At 43.3% G+C, this 16,610-nt stretch overlaps 2 protein-coding genes across 2 annotated transcripts in view; one reads left to right on the top strand and one right to left on the bottom strand.

The window, feature by feature from the left end:
* The window catches only part of znf622 (zinc finger protein 622), a 368,360-nt gene that overhangs the window by 126,234 nt on the left and 225,516 nt on the right, over positions 1-16,610 (bottom strand). The gene's annotated exons all lie outside the window — the stretch shown is intronic.
* lamc1 (laminin, gamma 1) overlaps positions 1-16,610 on the top strand; it is a 60,126-nt gene that overhangs the window by 41,070 nt on the left and 2,446 nt on the right. The window contains exons 8-26 of the mRNA XM_079570072.1: positions 1,432-1,568; positions 3,144-3,263; positions 3,753-3,942; positions 5,083-5,195; positions 5,275-5,496; positions 5,945-6,133; positions 6,260-6,505; positions 6,651-6,804; positions 6,905-7,047; positions 7,119-7,297; positions 8,825-8,981; positions 11,346-11,551; positions 11,656-11,735; positions 11,805-11,942; positions 12,705-12,849; positions 14,142-14,291; positions 14,364-14,478; positions 15,499-15,698; positions 16,180-16,338. Coding sequence (XP_079426198.1) covers positions 1,432-1,568; positions 3,144-3,263; positions 3,753-3,942; positions 5,083-5,195; positions 5,275-5,496; positions 5,945-6,133; positions 6,260-6,505; positions 6,651-6,804; positions 6,905-7,047; positions 7,119-7,297; positions 8,825-8,981; positions 11,346-11,551; positions 11,656-11,735; positions 11,805-11,942; positions 12,705-12,849; positions 14,142-14,291; positions 14,364-14,478; positions 15,499-15,698; positions 16,180-16,338 — 3,043 coding nt within the window. The remainder of the gene's footprint in view (positions 1-1,431; positions 1,569-3,143; positions 3,264-3,752; positions 3,943-5,082; positions 5,196-5,274; positions 5,497-5,944; positions 6,134-6,259; positions 6,506-6,650; positions 6,805-6,904; positions 7,048-7,118; positions 7,298-8,824; positions 8,982-11,345; positions 11,552-11,655; positions 11,736-11,804; positions 11,943-12,704; positions 12,850-14,141; positions 14,292-14,363; positions 14,479-15,498; positions 15,699-16,179; positions 16,339-16,610) is intronic.

Genomic DNA, 16,610 nt, shown 5'->3' with positions numbered 1-16,610 from the left:
TGGACGCCCGCACAAGTTGACCCATTGTTCACATTTATCCCTCTGGGTTTTTGGTTTCGGGATATGTGGACGGTCATAGTGTCTGGAGTCGTTTCTGCAAGTTCCACAGCAGCAGTGTTTACTCGGCGTGTTATAATCTGAGCGATAACCGGCAGAAAACAAGCAGTTATAGCATGAGTCGTAACCGAGCGCGCTTCTATGTTGACCCCCTTCCGGTTCACGTTGCTGACGTCACGCGGTCTAAAAATAGCACGCGTGCGGCACGCTATTGTGTATCATTCACAACAATCTTTATAAAAAGAAATATAGGAAAATGACTTCATTCCACTATTGAGACCAAATTGCTTCACCATTGTTTAAAATGTCAATTTTTCATACTGTGTGGAAATATTTTGTGGACACTGACTGTCTGATGTTTCCTCCTCATTGCTACAGTGCTACCACTTTACTGCAGCTCCAGTTTCTAACCAAATCATTTTGCACTTCATTTTTGTAGCAACTTTGAAACAACCACAGTTGAACAAAAACGTTAAGACTAAGACAAATTGAAATCTTCTGTTATTAGTTAAGTTGGACCCATAAACAGACACAACACCCAAACATGGTTCGAGGTTAATTTATTAACAAAAATTGTCCTCGTGGCTTGGCTTGGTCCTGGGTGTGGCTCCAGAGCAGGCTCGGGTAGGTCATATAGACGGAACAATCCCACGATGAGTGGAGGTGAGTCTGAGGTCTCACTGAGGTCAAAACAGGCACATATGGCCAAAAACATAACATCCTCTCTGACATGGCAGTACAACCTGTTTATATATGAGGTGTTAAACTGTAGAGCAGCGATGCAGAACAGTGAAATTAACTTGACAAGAAACAGGAAGTACTTTCTAGCTTAATAGCTTGACCTTGCCCTCACAGTAACACTTGACCTGATGGTCTCTCCCAAAGGCGGATTGGAGCAGTTTCTCTGACACTCCCTCAAATACTCAACTGTGAGGCCTCCACTTAATTGAACTCAAGTTTCTGTACTTCTAATAGGGCTAAGTTTGTAGCTGCCTTTATGCCACTGAGAGCTATGTATTTAATGTGTTTATAGAGAAAAACATTTTTTTTTTTGTTAAGTGAAAATGGGCCGACCCAATAATAATAATAATAATAGAAATATGTAAAAAAAAAAAAATAACATAATAAAATATATAACTACTATACTATACAACTATGTTGCACAGACCAAAGATGGCTACAAGCTCATTTTCATCTGTAGTCCCTGGGCAGAGGCAAAGTGACAGCAGGTTTAAACAGTGGCCAATGAGCATTCTTACTTCAGAGTCCATTCACAATATATCTTATACAATATATCTTCAATATGACATTTGAAAAGCCAAAACATCCATCAAATTGTGACCTGCACTCCATCCCTGTGATCTGCTTTTGCAGGTGTAAACTGGGGTTCTTTAACCTGGACCCGAACAATCCTCAGGGCTGTACTCCGTGCTTCTGTTTCCAGCACTCCTCTGTGTGTGACAGCGCCGAAGGCTTCAGCGTCCACACCGTCTCATCCACCTTCGACACAGGTACAACCAAGGGCGTAACTTTCGTCTCAACATTGGGGGGGGTTAAGATTCCATAATCATGTTATATTTCTCGGCAACAGAATACATGGGGGAGTCTGGTGAGGGTGAGACAGGGAGAGTTCGAGACAAACACAAGCAATTTCCTGCATTCTGGTTCATTTTTGCACCTGGATAGTGATCACCTTTAATAAAAGAGACTGATGGAAAAAACATTAAATCAAGACCTTTTGGGCCCAAACAGGGCTTTAAGTCTGAAAAGAGCAGTTTCAATAAGATTATAGACTAAATATCATCCAAAGGTCATAACTAATAGCTAATATAAGGACATAATTTGATTGTAATGTTAATTCATTCAAAGTATAAGGCAAATACTTTGACAGAGGAGGGAAACCAGGAAAACTGGGCTCATTTCCTTAGACATATTTAAGGAATAAAACCGGAGAAAAGAATGTTGCTATAGACACAGGCTCGTTGTGTGTCTACCCGGCCACCCAATGGCCAGCAGCAGTTTGCCGTGAACGTTTAGGTTTGTGTCTTCCGCTGTAGTACGAGACGAATGGGCCGGATGCTCACGTACTGATCCTGCCTGATCACTGTATAACAATGACCATATCTATGCGAGTTTTTGACCAATGTTCAGCAAATAGACACTCATTTTAAGCACGCGAGCAGGGGCATAACATAGCACTGTGAGCATAGCACTCTTAACAGTTAAATGCAGACAGTTATTTCCCCTCAGTTACCGCGGCTCTCCTCTACTTTGAGGTGTGCAGGCTGTAGCTGGCACTGACATCGGTGCACTGTGGTGCTGAAGTGCTTTTTCTCCGATACACAAAACATTTTTATTTTAAAGATTAGTTTCGAATATGAAACCATTGTCATAGAAGCCAACGGATTTATATCTTTATATAGCCTACTGATTTTATTCATTCATTAGGGGGCAATATTGGGGGGTTAAATTGAGTTGTTCTGAAGATTGGGAGTGTTGTAACCCCCCCTATCCCCCCCGCCTATGGTTACAGCACCTTTCACACCGCGGCGGTTTATTCATATTTATCTCGATTTACAGATCCATCTATGTTACCTTACCCTCACCTATGGTCCTGAGATAAGATAAGGACAAGATCGCAGATACAGGGGCAGTGTTTGCAGACCACGGCGACATCACGGCACCAGACTAAAATGACTGAGACTAAAACTAAATTAAAATGTTGCATAGAGCAGCTGAGGTGGCTCTGGTCACCTCCCTCCGGAGGTGTTTCAGGCATGTCCCGATTAGGAACAGGCCCAGGACTTGTGAAGGGACCATGTCTCTGAGCTGATGTCACCTCTGGGTTCCCCCAGAACAGCTGGAGGAAGTGCCCGTCGACAGGGAAGTCTGGGGCCTGGAAAAAGTGGAAGAAGTTGGATGGATGGATAATACGAGATACTTGATAGACTTGATACAGACTGAATATGCAGGATTACGCAAGCATGCTCGAATTAAACAAAACACAACTCTGTCTGTTTTTGATTATTTGTTTTAACATAATATGGGCTGTTATAGAGTGTAATGTTGCTCTCTTCTCTCGTCAGATACGGAGCAGTGGAATGCCCAGCAGAGGGACGGCTCGTCCGTGTCCGTACAGTGGACCAGCGGACAGGAGGTGTCCTTAATATCCGAAGACTACTTTCCCATGTACTTTATGGCACCAGGTATACCTTTGTTATGTGTGCAATAAGAGCAATAGTTAGTGAAACCATTGTGTAATCAAACTGCATCTGGTAATGTGCTGCAGTTGGCAAATTTGTATTTTCGGGAAAATGCAATAACATGGAAACTTTATTTTAGCTGGAACTAAATGGAGCAATTCTGTTTTAAAAAGTTGTTTTTAAATCCTGTTCTGGGGGTTCACTGTGAAAAATGTACAGGACCTGATTGTAGGTCACGTTTGTTAAACATGACAAGGCCAGCACTTTGACACCAGCACTACACCGAGAGCATCGCGCTGAGCTAGTGGGAATTTATGGTATGCATAATTTCTCCAAAATGCAGCACATTATTACAAAATGCAGTTTTATTACACTATGAAGAAAACATGTCGTACATTTTGAACCTTTTGACACGGATGCACCTGATGTGAACTGAACGGTACGGTGTTGTCTCCTCTGACTTGATTATCCCTGATTCCGTTTTTTCCCCAGATAAATTCTTAGGGAACCAGCTGTTGAGCTATGGGCAGAACCTAAGCCTGAGCTTCCGGGTGGACCGCAGAGACACCAGACTGTCTGCTGAAGACCTGGTGCTGGAGGGAGCTGGTCTGAGAGTAGCTGTCCCACTGATCGCTCAGGGAAATGCTTATCCCAGTGAGCACATGCAGAATTATGTCTTCAGGTAGGTCCAGGCTTGTTTGTATAAAGACTTGTTGGAAGTAACAGCCAAAAATGTAGACATTCAGTCAATACAGTAATAATGGAGAAACAATATAATAAATGGCTGAGCCATTAAGGATATATTAAGGCATCCTTTAATTGTCCCTGCATTTGGCCTATCTGTTAGTGCACCTGCGTTAATGTGTTCGAAGCAGTGAACAATTGCAGTGCAGCACCTCGGGACCCGTCTCCAGATTTAGGACAGGTGGAAAAATACAGAGTTTGTGTCAAACCTGACGCAGTCACAGGATATATCACAGGATATAGCTGCTGTTGCTTCTCCAGAGCCAGCAACGGTGAGTAAAAATACGCTGGAATGGCTCCATTTGGGTTGGTAATGTGCACTTCTTATTATCCAAATATGCTAAACCTGACTGACACAAACGTTTCACGTCTCATAATCAACACCACTGTCGGAAAACTCTCCTCGTGCTTGTGTTTTGTCAGGAACAGGTAGTGCTTTATTCACCATCATACATATGATTTCCTCATGTTCTAAAGGTATCATGAAGATGCCTTTATCCTCATGATACCGGTATGAAGAATGTTGACCGGTATCATAAATGGAATAAACTGTTGTGACTGTCGTTTGATGGTTTGTTTGGTTTGTTTGGTTGGATGGACATATTCGCCTCATCACTGTGTTCTGCTGAGTGACGTTTGCTTGGGAGCAGGGCTGAGTCCATTTCATTTTGGGCCGGAAATGGATGACTTGTTTCTATTTTAAAGTTGTTTTAGGTCAATATTGCCTCGTTGAATAATGTTGTATGTGTGGAGTAGATCAGTGGTTCTCAATCTTTGTTTGCCTCACGGACTCCTTAAGTCATTAATTTTAACTCTGAATAAAACCCAAGAATTCTGCCAATATTTTAAACTCCGATTATCCAGAATTGAGAAGAGTGTCGTTTTGAAAATGAAGCTACAATACTCCCAAATTCAAAGATTTAACAGAAAAGCATCATTAAAATTAACTTTCCTATTAAATGTATTTAGAAATGTATTAAGTTTATTACCTGGCTGTTTTGAATCTATGACGAAGCTTAAGGCATCTCTGTCTTCAAGATGAGCACAGGCGCTGACATAAAGTCTGCATGTGTTTCAGGCTCCATGACAGCGCGGACTATCCCTGGAGGCCCGCCATCAGCCACGTGGAATTTCAGCGTCTGCTCCATAACTTGACCGCCATTAAAATCCGCGGCACATACAGTGATAAGAGTAAGAGGGCCCACATGGCACATGACTTCTGATCAGATGAGTGAGATATTAAAGCAGACTGGTGTGTTTGTGAGGGCAGGTGCTGGCTACCTGGACAATGTGGTGTTGGTGACTGCGCGGCAGGGGCCTGGGGAAGTGGCTCGCTGGGTGGAGTCCTGCACTTGTCCTCAGGGCTATGAGGGTCAGCACTGTGAGAGATGCATTGTGGGATATCGCCGTGCTCAGCCAGAGCTCGGACCCTTCAGTCAATGTGAGCCATGCAACTGTCATGGCCACAGCCAAAGTTGTGACCCCAGTACAGGTATGACATAGACTCTTTCCTCATTATATTAAAGTCACCCAGCCACAGTTGGACTTCTACATACACTTATATCCAGCATGGACAGCCATGAGAATGCCCAATCAGCCTCTATCTAACTAGCTTAGGCCTATATTTATTACACATTTACTTTACATTTCAATTAACGCATACACTTAATATATGGGAGTTAAAATACAAATATAGAGTAAAATGTATTATTTTTTTATTTTTTTGTTATTATTATTGTTTACTAAATGAAGAATTACGTTTCTAAGTGTTTTGTTTATCACAGGCTGTGTTGACTGTAGCTCTGGGACTAAGCCTACTAAACTAAGAAATACAATAACAGCCAAGGCCCGTTTTCTGCCACTCTCAGCTTGTGTCTTTCTTTCAGTAGTCCTAGTTTGAACAAACCTCATTTGTTTTGTTTTTTTCCTTTGTTTTTCAGGAGCATGTGAATGTGAGCACAACACGGCAGGTCTGAGCTGTGAGCGCTGTAAGGATGGATTTTATGGCGATGCTACTGGTGGCTCTGCTGCAGACTGCCAGCCCTGCCCCTGTCCTAGTGGGGCCACCTGCGCTGTGGTCCCCAAAACCAAAGAGGTGGTGTGCACAAACTGCCCTGCAGGCACCACTGGTTAGCACGCTATACCCACATTATGTCTATTCTGTTTATCTTCTTTTGTTTATTTGTTATTGTGTGATATATGTAAAGTCTATGTATACCCATTAGCTCCAGAGCTAAACTTTGTCAAATCTCTAGGCAAGCGCTGTGAGCTGTGTGATGATGGTTTTTTTGGGGATCCTCTGGGACAAAATGGTCCAGTGAGAACCTGCCGTGCATGCAAATGCAGTGACAACATTGACCCCAATGCGGTGGGAAACTGTAACCGTGAAACCGGAGAGTGTCTGAAATGCATCTATAACACAGCGGGCTTCTTCTGTGATCGCTGCCAGGACGGCTACTATGGCAACGCCCTGGCCACCAACCCCAATGACAAATGCAAAGGTGTGTGTGGAAATCACATGATACTTGTTACTCTGAAGACTGTGGTGAAGCTTATCATCACATTTTTGGAGTATAAGCTTATTTTAATATAGTTTGATCAGTGCCTAAACACACCAATTTACTGGCTCCGCGTGTTCTTTCTCAGCCTGTACATGCTCTCCATTTGGGACTGTGGACCAGCAGACCAGCTGCTCACAAGTCACAGGACAGTGCCCCTGTTTGCCCAATGTTGCAGAGCGGGACTGTAGTGCGTGTGAGCCAGGCTTTTACAACCTGCACAGTGGCAAAGGCTGTGAACGGTGAGAGGAAACGTTGTGTTTCTATTGAACTTTAAACTGAAACTGATGTCATGGTTACGTTGGACAACTTTCCCAATTAATTACCATTTTTCCTCTTTAGCTGTAACTGCAATCCCATTGGCTCCACCAATGGGCAGTGTGACGTGCTCTCCGGTCAGTGCGAGTGTCAGCCAGGCATCACAGGTCTCCAGTGCCAGCAGTGCGAGGTCAACTTCTTTGGCTTCAGTTCATCTGGATGCAAACGTAAGGCTCAGGTGGTGCAACACTTTTCTTAAAAGGAAAGGTCCCTAATGGACCCAATCCTATCTTTTCAGCATGTGACTGCGATCCTGAGGGTTCACTGTCTGGTCAGTGTAAGGAGGACGGCCGCTGTGAGTGTAAACCTGGCTTTGTTGGTGCTCGATGTGACATGTGTGAAGAGAACTACTTCTACAATCGTTCTGCTCCTGGCTGCCAGCAGTGTCCATCCTGCTATAGCCTCGTCCGGGACAAGGTGAGCCAAGTGAACCATATACAGTGGGAGGAAAAAGTATGTGAACACTTTGGAATTTCTCACATTTCTGCCTAACTTGGTCATAAAATGTGGTCTGATCAAAATCATAAGAATGAATAAACAGTGTCTGCTTTAACTAATACCAACCAAACATTTACATTTGATCATATTTTTATTGGCCATAACATGTAAACATTCACAATATAGCGTGGAAAAAGTAAGTGAACGCCCAGAAATCTCACTGAACTGCAGCAGTTTTGTAAAGAGGAATGGTTACTGCTGCAAACGAAGGATCAGATATTTAATACTAGGGATTCACATGCTGTTGTCAATGTCTCAGTTTTTTCTGCAAAAGATCTTCATGAACTTGTTAATAAATTCTTTTATTGATGATAAAACGTTGTCCAGGCCCTGAGGCAACAAAACAGCCCCCACCATGATTCTCCTGCACCATAGTCACAGTGAGCATAGTGTAGCGATGTTCCATTTGACCTCCACACATGACGTTGTGTGTTCCTCCCAAACTGTTCAACTGGTTTGCGAAAGAGCTCTTGGATGCTCCACTGGTCTACTGGAAAAATATTCAGTGGACCCAAAGTTGAACAGTTGGGGAGGAACAGTTCGGTGAGATTTCTGGGTGTTCACTTACTTTTACTCCACAGTGTAAAGTGAATGTTTACATGTTATGGCCAGTAAAAATATGATAAAATGTAAATGTTTGGGTGGTATTAGTTTAAGCAGACACTGTTTAATCATTCTTATGATTTTGATGAAAATCAGACCACTTTTAGTGACCAATTTAGGCAGAAATGTGAGAAATTCCAAGCCATTCACATACTTTTTCCTCCCACTGTAGCTGCTTCCAGGATGTTCCAAATGCATAAATACAAAGATTTTTAAATATGAAAGATAACTGTCTATTAGTAGTAGTAGAAGAAGAATAACTTTATTTATATAGCGCCTTTTACAGACATGGTCACAAAGCACTTTACAGACAATTGTACGTTCACTCCATACTCGGTGGTGTTCAGTTTCCCCTGGGGAAGACTGACAGAAACACTGTCGCGACTGGACACATCTGCGCAAAACCACCACCATGCGACCACCACGATACACACACACACGCGCGCGCGCACACATGCCTATTGTACATGTTTTTAGTGGTAGGGGAAACCGGTGTACCTACGCAGACATGGGGAGAACATGCGACCAAGACCTTCTATCTGTGAAGCATGAGTGCTAACTGCGGCGCTACCATGCTGCCCAACAGAGATATCGCTACAAGTAATTGAGAAATACATTGGAGATTTATTTCAGGGATCCGAGGCCTATAGTTCACAAACTGCGGTTACCTTACTTGGTTTCCACAGATTTAGCAGTCCATTGTTTATTCTCTCCTGACTCTGTGCTTTAAAGCTCCAAACAGAACTGGCAGTCTTTGCCATTGGCCTCTAACTACCACAATCACATAGGGAATTTGACTGAAGCCTCATGCCTTTTCTGATATGTTTCATGTTTCTTCTGCAGGTGAACCAACAGCGGCAGAAACTTCATGACCTGCAGACACTCATTGACAACCTGAGCTCCGGTCAGGAGACTGTCAGTGACAAGGCTTTTGAAGAGCGCCTCAAAGAGGCTGAACGGGCCATTACAGAGCTGTTGGAGGAGGCACAGACAAGCAAAGGTAAAGAGCATTTAACAAGACATGATCTAAACAGAGACACAGCTGAAATGAGCAATGCTCATGAGACGCATGTTGACTTATTGTTTACCGTCGATTGTCCCACAAACACTGGAGAGCAATTACCAGACAGACACTCCAGGATCCCCACTGTAAAACCTAACGAAATATATAGATAATGTCAAGCCAAAACATTAAAAATCTGGTCTAGCTCTATCATCTATCTATTTACATTGTTTACTTATTATTTCGAGCCTCCCCGGTAAGGTCTACTCCAGGGTGCTGGAGAGGAGGATCCGGCCGATAGTTGAACCTTGGATCCAGGAGGAACAATGCGGTTTTCGTCCTGGTCGTGGCACACTGGACCAGCTCTATACCCTCCGTCGGGTGCTTGAGGGTTCGTGGGAGTTCGCCCAACCAGTCCACATGTGTTTTGTGGATCTGGAGAAAGCGTTCGACCGCGTCCCTCGTGGTGCCCTGTGGGGGGTCCTCCGGGAGTATGGGGTCCGGGGCCCTCTGCTAAGGGCTGTCCGTTCCCTGTATGACCGCAGCAGGAGCTTGGTTCGCATTGCCGGCAGTAAGTCAGACCTGTTCCCGGTGCGTGTTGGTCTCCGCCAGGGCTGCCCTTTGTCACCGGTTCTGTTCATTACTTTTATGGACAGAATTTCTAGGCGCAGCCAGGGGCCGGAGGGTGTCCGGTTTGGGAGCCTCAGGATATCGTCTCTGCTGTTTGCGGATGATGTTGTTCTGTTGGCTTCAACAAACCAGGACCTTCAGCATGCTCTGGGGCGGTTTGCAGCCGTGTGTAGTGGCCGGGATGAGAATCAGCACCTCCAAATCCGAGGCCATGGTTCTCCACCGGAAAAAGGTGGCTTCCCCTCTTCAGGTCGGTGGGGAGTCCTTACCTCAAGTGGAGGAGTTCAAGTATCTCGGGGTCTTGTTCACTAGTGAGGGACGGATGGAGCGTGAGATCGACAGACGGATCGGTGCGGCGTCATGCGGTCGCTGTATCGGTCTGTCTTGGTGAAGAGGGAGCTGAGTCGGGGCAAAGCTCTCGATTTACCGATCGATCTACGTTCCCACTCTCCTCTATGGTCATGAGATTTGGGTAATGACCGAAAGGACAAGATCGCGAATACAAGCGGCCGAAATGAGTTTCCTTCGCAGGGTGGCTGGGCGCACCCTTCGAGATCGGGTGAGGAGCTCAGTTACCCGGGAGGAGCTCGGAGTAGAGTCGCTGCTCCTTCACGTCGAAAGGAGCCAGCTGAGGTGGCTAGGGCATCTGTTTCGGATGCCTCCTGGTCGCCTCCCGCGGGAGGTGTTCCAGGCATGTCCTAGTGGGACAAGGCCTCGTGGAAGACCCAGGACACGGTGGTGGGACTATGTCTCCGAGCTGGCCTGGTGTCGCCTCGGGGTCCCCCCAGAACAGCTGGAGGAGGTGTGTGTGAACCGGGAAGTTTGGGCATCTCTGCTGAGACTGCTGCCCCCGCGACCCGGCCCCGGATAAAGCGGAAGAAAATGGATGGATGGATGGACTTATTATTTCGGCCTCAATTCTCAAATCAATGCTGTTTTTGATGAAGAATTGTATTAAATAAACTTAAATATTTTCTTTTTTATATCTTGAAGTTCTCTTTGCTTAGTTCTCGCGACCCCCTCGGGGCCCCATCTTCGCTTCGGGAACCTCTTAATCAACACAACCCACATATAACCTTGTTAATGTCTCTAGCAGCTGCTGGGAGTACAGTTGTTTAGGACAGATCACTCGACAAAATGAAACCGAAAGACAAAGTTGACTATTTTAGATTATCTTATGCAAAGGATCACGAGTACAGCGCTAAACTGATCAAAACTGATTTGATTGTCTACTAAATCACATTCAAATGAAATGATGTTTCTGTGTGTATAACAAATGGGGTGTGTGCAGGACATTAAATCCCCCAGTGGAGGAGCAGACCCCAATAACAATTGTATGTTCACTCCATACTCAGTGGTGTTCAGTGTCCCCTGGGGAAGACTGACAGAAACGCTGTCGAGACTGGACACATCTGCGCAAAACCACCACCATGCGACCACCACGATACACACACACACGCACGCACACACACAGGCCTATTACTGCTAAACTGATAAACCCCAGATGTTCAGCTTTTCATTCGGTCAAATGCTACTGCCACCAGAAGAACTACTGCCCTAAGCCTATGAAACAAAGCTGACTCTTAGTATCAAAGTCTCCATTTTTGTATGATTTCTGAATCTGGAAGAACAGATTTCACTGGACAATTGTTCTGTGTTTGTGTGACTGTCTGAAGGTACTGTAGGTAAGACGATAAACTATAATGTTTGAATGACATAATGTGTTCTCAGAGATGGACAGAGACCTCCTGGATCGTTTAAATTCTATCAATATTACACTGACAACACAGTGGAACCGTCTCCATACCATCAGGAAGACTGTGGATGAGACGGGATCTCAGGCTGATCGTGCTCGGGCGCGGGTCAGAGATGCTGAAAACCTCATTGATCGAGCTCGCCAGGAACTGGACAAAGCCAAGGACGCCATCAGCAAAGTGGTAAATGTTCAACTCCAACATTTCTCTTAATCATGTGGATTTGATCGTCTATTAAATAACATTCAATTAAAATGATGTCTGTCTAACAAATGGGGTATGTGCAGGACATTAAGGCCCCCAGTGGAGGAGCGGACCCCAATAACATGACACTGCTGGCTGAAGAAGCACGCGTTTTGGCTGAAAAGTGAGACAGCAGTTCCAACTGTCAAAATCTGATATATCACAGATTGTATTCATCCTTTACTTTTTCCAGGCACAAAATGGCTGCCGATCAGATAGAAAAGATTGCCAAGGAAGCCAATGACACGTCGACCAAAGCCTACAACCTTCTGCTGAAAACACTGGATGGAGAAATGAAGACAAGCCACGAGGTTGACCAGCTCAACAAGAGGTGTTGAAACATACTACAGTGGTCCCTCGTTTATCACGGGGGTTACATTCTAGAAATAACCCGCAATAAACAAAATTTGCGAAGTAGTCAGCTTAATTTTTTTTTTTTTACAATTGTTATATATGTTTAAAGGCTGTATAACCCTTCAACACACACTTTATACACTTTTCTCACTAGTTCACACGGGTTCTCCCTTATACCTGGTGTCACTGTGTGATTTCTTTGTCTAATAAGATTTTTAGATTCACATTACAGACGTGGGGATGGAAACATCGTGAGCTGCTCTCGTCTCTACTGTGCGGTTGTTCAAACTAACAGACAATCATAGCTACGACCGAAGTTTTATCGTAGCAGTTTCAGCTTCAGAAGGCGAGTGTTGAGCACCACATGCTAGCGGTGTTTATTTTGGCGGAAAAGTACAAAGAAAGTAAATGCGGAGTTGGATCTGCTCATGCCCGGGCTGTGCTGCTGGGCTGATGTGTTGACAGTCCACAGAGATCCTCTGTGCAGCGAGAGGAGGAGTGAACGAATAGTGCAATGTAAAGCGTCTTTGAGTGTCCAGAAAAGCGCTTTATAAAACCAATGCATTATTATTATTATTATTTATTTTTTTATTTTTTGGGGGGAGGTTCTGGGTGAAACTGAAAAAGATCCTTCTCTTTTCACAATTGAGATCTCATTCGAGCCGTTCACCTTAAAGAGCCGTTCAAAACAGACGGTCGGTCATGAATCTCACAGTAACTAGACTTGTTTATCGTGCAGGTACAATGATGCAAAGGAAATGGCTAAAAACCTGGAGAAGCAGGCCAACAAGATCCAGGCAGAGGCAGAGGAGGCATCAGACAGGGCCGTCAGAATTTTTGCCAACCTGACCAGCCTGCCCCCCTTTGACACCAAGGCTCTGGAGGTAAGCACACTATAGACAAATCATCCTCCCAAAAACACCAAATAAATGATTGATTGAAAGGAATATATAATTTGTTGGAACTGTAAAATTAACCACAACCATTTTTATTTTCATCTCTTTCTCCTCTTTATAATATGTTGCTGCATTTTGAACTATTTTAGACAGGTGTATACTTGTGTATATTTAGAGGCATCAGACAGGGATGTCCTCTGTGTCCTTATTTATTCATAATGTGTATTGTACATTGAGTTTGATTAAGGCGATCGATAACACACTGCATGTAGTCAACAATGTTGTTGTTGAAAATTGACTTGAAACAAATATATGTAGCGATACGATAGATTTAGGATAGAGGTGAGAGTTGAAGAGAGTTTAATCAGAAAGGAGAGAGTTGCATAAAACCCTAATTATCTCTGATTCTAGAAAAAAAACTGTGATTTTGATTAAACTAGCCTCTGTTTAGCTTTGGATTTCTCAGGAACCGAGGCACGGAGAAATAAACTGTTTTCACGTACGGAGAGCTTAGTTTCTCGTCTTTAAAACAAGCTGTAGCATGTGTCGATAGCTATACATAGAATACGCTGTGGTGCTACAAATATCATGAAAAATGGTCTGGATTGTTGGCTCTCAACAGCTAAATCCCCTAAACAGCTTGGCACTCAATCTGTTAAAATATACGTCATCACAGTAAGAAACAATGCATTCATAAAGTGTTTGCAATCACACATCCAATAAATAAAATTATCTTTTGAACTCATCAGGTGATTTATTCTGCTGTTGACAAGTTTGCAATAGAATATATTGAACTTTTTCAGTATAATCAGCTTTTATCTGCAATCCCAAGGAAATTGAAACGAACATTAATAAACAAAAATTGGTTATTAGTATACATGTCTCAAACTAAATGTGTTAGATGGCTAACCAGTAAAACAATGTACAACTTAACCTTATATACACCTTATATAAGTCTGGAAGGTTCCATATATCGATACAGAATCTGTATGCGAAGATGAATTCAATATTCCTATATCATGGAAAGCCTTTTTAGCACTATATACAGTATAAAACAGCTATAGATTCTTCTTCTGTATCTTAAATATCTTAAATGATGTAATATTTTGGAAAATTCTATGTGCCGATTTTGATAGGTGAAAGAATAAGATTTAATGCATGTATCGTATTTTTGGACTTTATGTATCTGAGTTTTAGATGTTTACATGTGCTGACAGTGAAAATGTTTAAATTAGGTTAAATATATAATAACAATAACAATAGTACAAATTCTGTTGCAGGATGAGGCAAATAAGATTAAGAAGGAGTCGTCCGAACTGGATAAACTGATCGTTAAAACAGAAAAAGAGTATAATGAACTTCGAGATGATCTGAAGGGAAAAGAGCTGGAAGTGCGCAAACTGCTGGACAAAGGCAAGAGTGAGCAGCAGGTGAGGCTTGACCCGACACGCGTGCTGTGCTGTGCTCTTGAACTCTTCCTGTAACTGTGTGTTTGTGTGCAGACTGCAGACCAGCTACTGGCTCGAGCCGACGCTGCCAAAGCTCTCGCTGAAGATGCAGCAAAGAAAGGACAATCCACATTTAGAGAGGCAGAGAATATCTTAGACGACCTGCGAGGTAAAAGAAGATTGAGTGTGAATTTTAAGCATTTGGCACATTTTTTGACAAACTTGGCCTGATAATAATTTCCCTATGAGTTTGTAGCAGCGTCTTGTCTACAAAATTAAATCACTGATATAACTGATAACTGAGATTCCAGGGCGACAGTGACTAACATCATGTTAACGACTGACGGCAACTTCCTTCTCATCACAATGTTTTTGTCTTGAAGCTAACGGCTAACACTAAATAAAAATTAACATAGAGCTGCTCAAAAAATAATGGCCTGTCTTTAGTATAAATTGTTTGTCGTTTTGCCTGGCGCAAGGACAGCGCAAACTCTAAACACTATGGTTATTATCCGAGTGGCACAGCTGTTGCGCTATGTGCCTGCGCCACTTGCAAGAGATGTAGCTACAGTCGGTGCTGCTGTGGTGTGGATCGGTACTCGCTCGGCCGTAATTGCATTAACGTGAACAAAACAAAAGCACATGTTCAGCCCCCCTCCCCCCTTCCCAGCCGCAGAGTCTGGTTGGAGGAAAACCTAACATCGCCATTGGCCATGGGTGTTTCTCGAACGTACGTTCCCACGTACTTAAATGTGCAAAGTCTGGAGCTGCAAAATCACAAAATGCTACGCCATAATCTGCGTTTAGAAACATCGAGCCCATTCAGTTGAACTTAGTCTAGGTTATTACTATTTGAAAACTTTTGCTATGATGGAGACATTTAAATGATGATCAGCATATAAAAGCATATATGAAAAAAAATACCACTTTTTAGGGTTTCTTTGGGCTCTCCTTTAGGTCTTTTGTGTGTTAGGGTTTCTTTGGGCCCTCCTTTAGGTCTTTTGTGTGTTAGTGTCCATCTCCATCTCTCTTTTCATATCTGACTGGCTTATTGTAACATTTTGTCATTTGTTATATACTGATACCATTCGATTTTGTGGATTGTTCATTTGCATTGGAAGCTGGTCAGTCATCTACATTTCAACATGTACAGTTTGACTTCAGTTTCTTATTGATGAACTTCTTTCAGACTTTGATAAGCGAGTGAATGACAACAAGACTGCAGCAGAGGAGGCTTTGCGGAGGATTCCATCAATCAATGCCACCATTATTGCTGCCAATGAGAAGACGCATCAAGCTGAAGCTGCTTTAGGAAATGCTGCCTCTGACGCTAAAGAGGCCAAAAACAAGGCTGAGGACGCCGAGAGGATCGCCAGCAATGTCCAGAAAGTATGTTCGTTTGTTTGTTGGATTCTCATCAGCGGCTATCCAGTTGCTGAACATTTGCAATGTTATCTGTAACATTGTGCCTTTTGGAGATCATTTATGTATATGTATTGTAGGAGAGGATTCAATGTTGTAAAATTACATTACAAACTTTTTTTTGTTTATTTGCTCTACTTTTCACTAAACCTAGACAATGTGCTGTCAAGTTGGTAGTAATGCATTTATTCATCGCCGCTTTTCAAAACACCCAACGTCACCTTACATCAGACTCAATGAAACCTCAAAAAGGACATTGACAAACGCACACTGAACCAAGTAGGCCTGTCTAAAGAAGTGGGTTTTGAAAAGAGATTTAAAAAAGGGGCAGGCAGGGGGTGATTTGATGGAGAAGGGAGCAGACGTGTTGTTTGTTCCCCGTTTCGTTTGTTTGTTATTTGAGCTGCCGTCTTAGAACACCGTTTAATATGTGTGTGATCTCTGCCAGGGCTCAGCCAAGACTAAGGAGGAAGCTGAGAAAGCATTTGCCGAGACTCACAAATTGGACTCGGAGGTGACCCACATGATGGAGCAGCTGAGTGCAGCGGAGCAGGAGCTTGCCAAGAAGAAAGCTGAGGCGGACAATGACATGATGATGGCTGCAATGGTATAACATACTCCTCATTCATGCACATTGTAACAATAATCAGTGCTCAGTTCTTGGTCGGCTACAACACTGGTGGAAAATATAAACACAACTAAACCCCACAATGAACCGAGACAGAGAATTAAAAAACAAAAACCCTTTCTACAGTATTTTAACTGCTCTGACCATTCAGACTTGGCTCTCCTGTGTGTTATGGTTCAAACATCTCTACTTTGTTCCCATGTCAAGCCACAACTTTCTTCAATGGAAATGTTTCAACAACAAAAAAAGTT

This window comes from Gobius niger (genome assembly GCF_951799975.1).
Source record: "Gobius niger genome assembly, chromosome: 13".
NCBI classification, from domain to species: domain Eukaryota; kingdom Metazoa; phylum Chordata; class Actinopteri; order Gobiiformes; family Gobiidae; genus Gobius; species Gobius niger.
The sequence above is the reverse complement of the archived record's forward strand: the minus strand, read 5'-3'. Positions and strand labels throughout refer to the sequence as shown.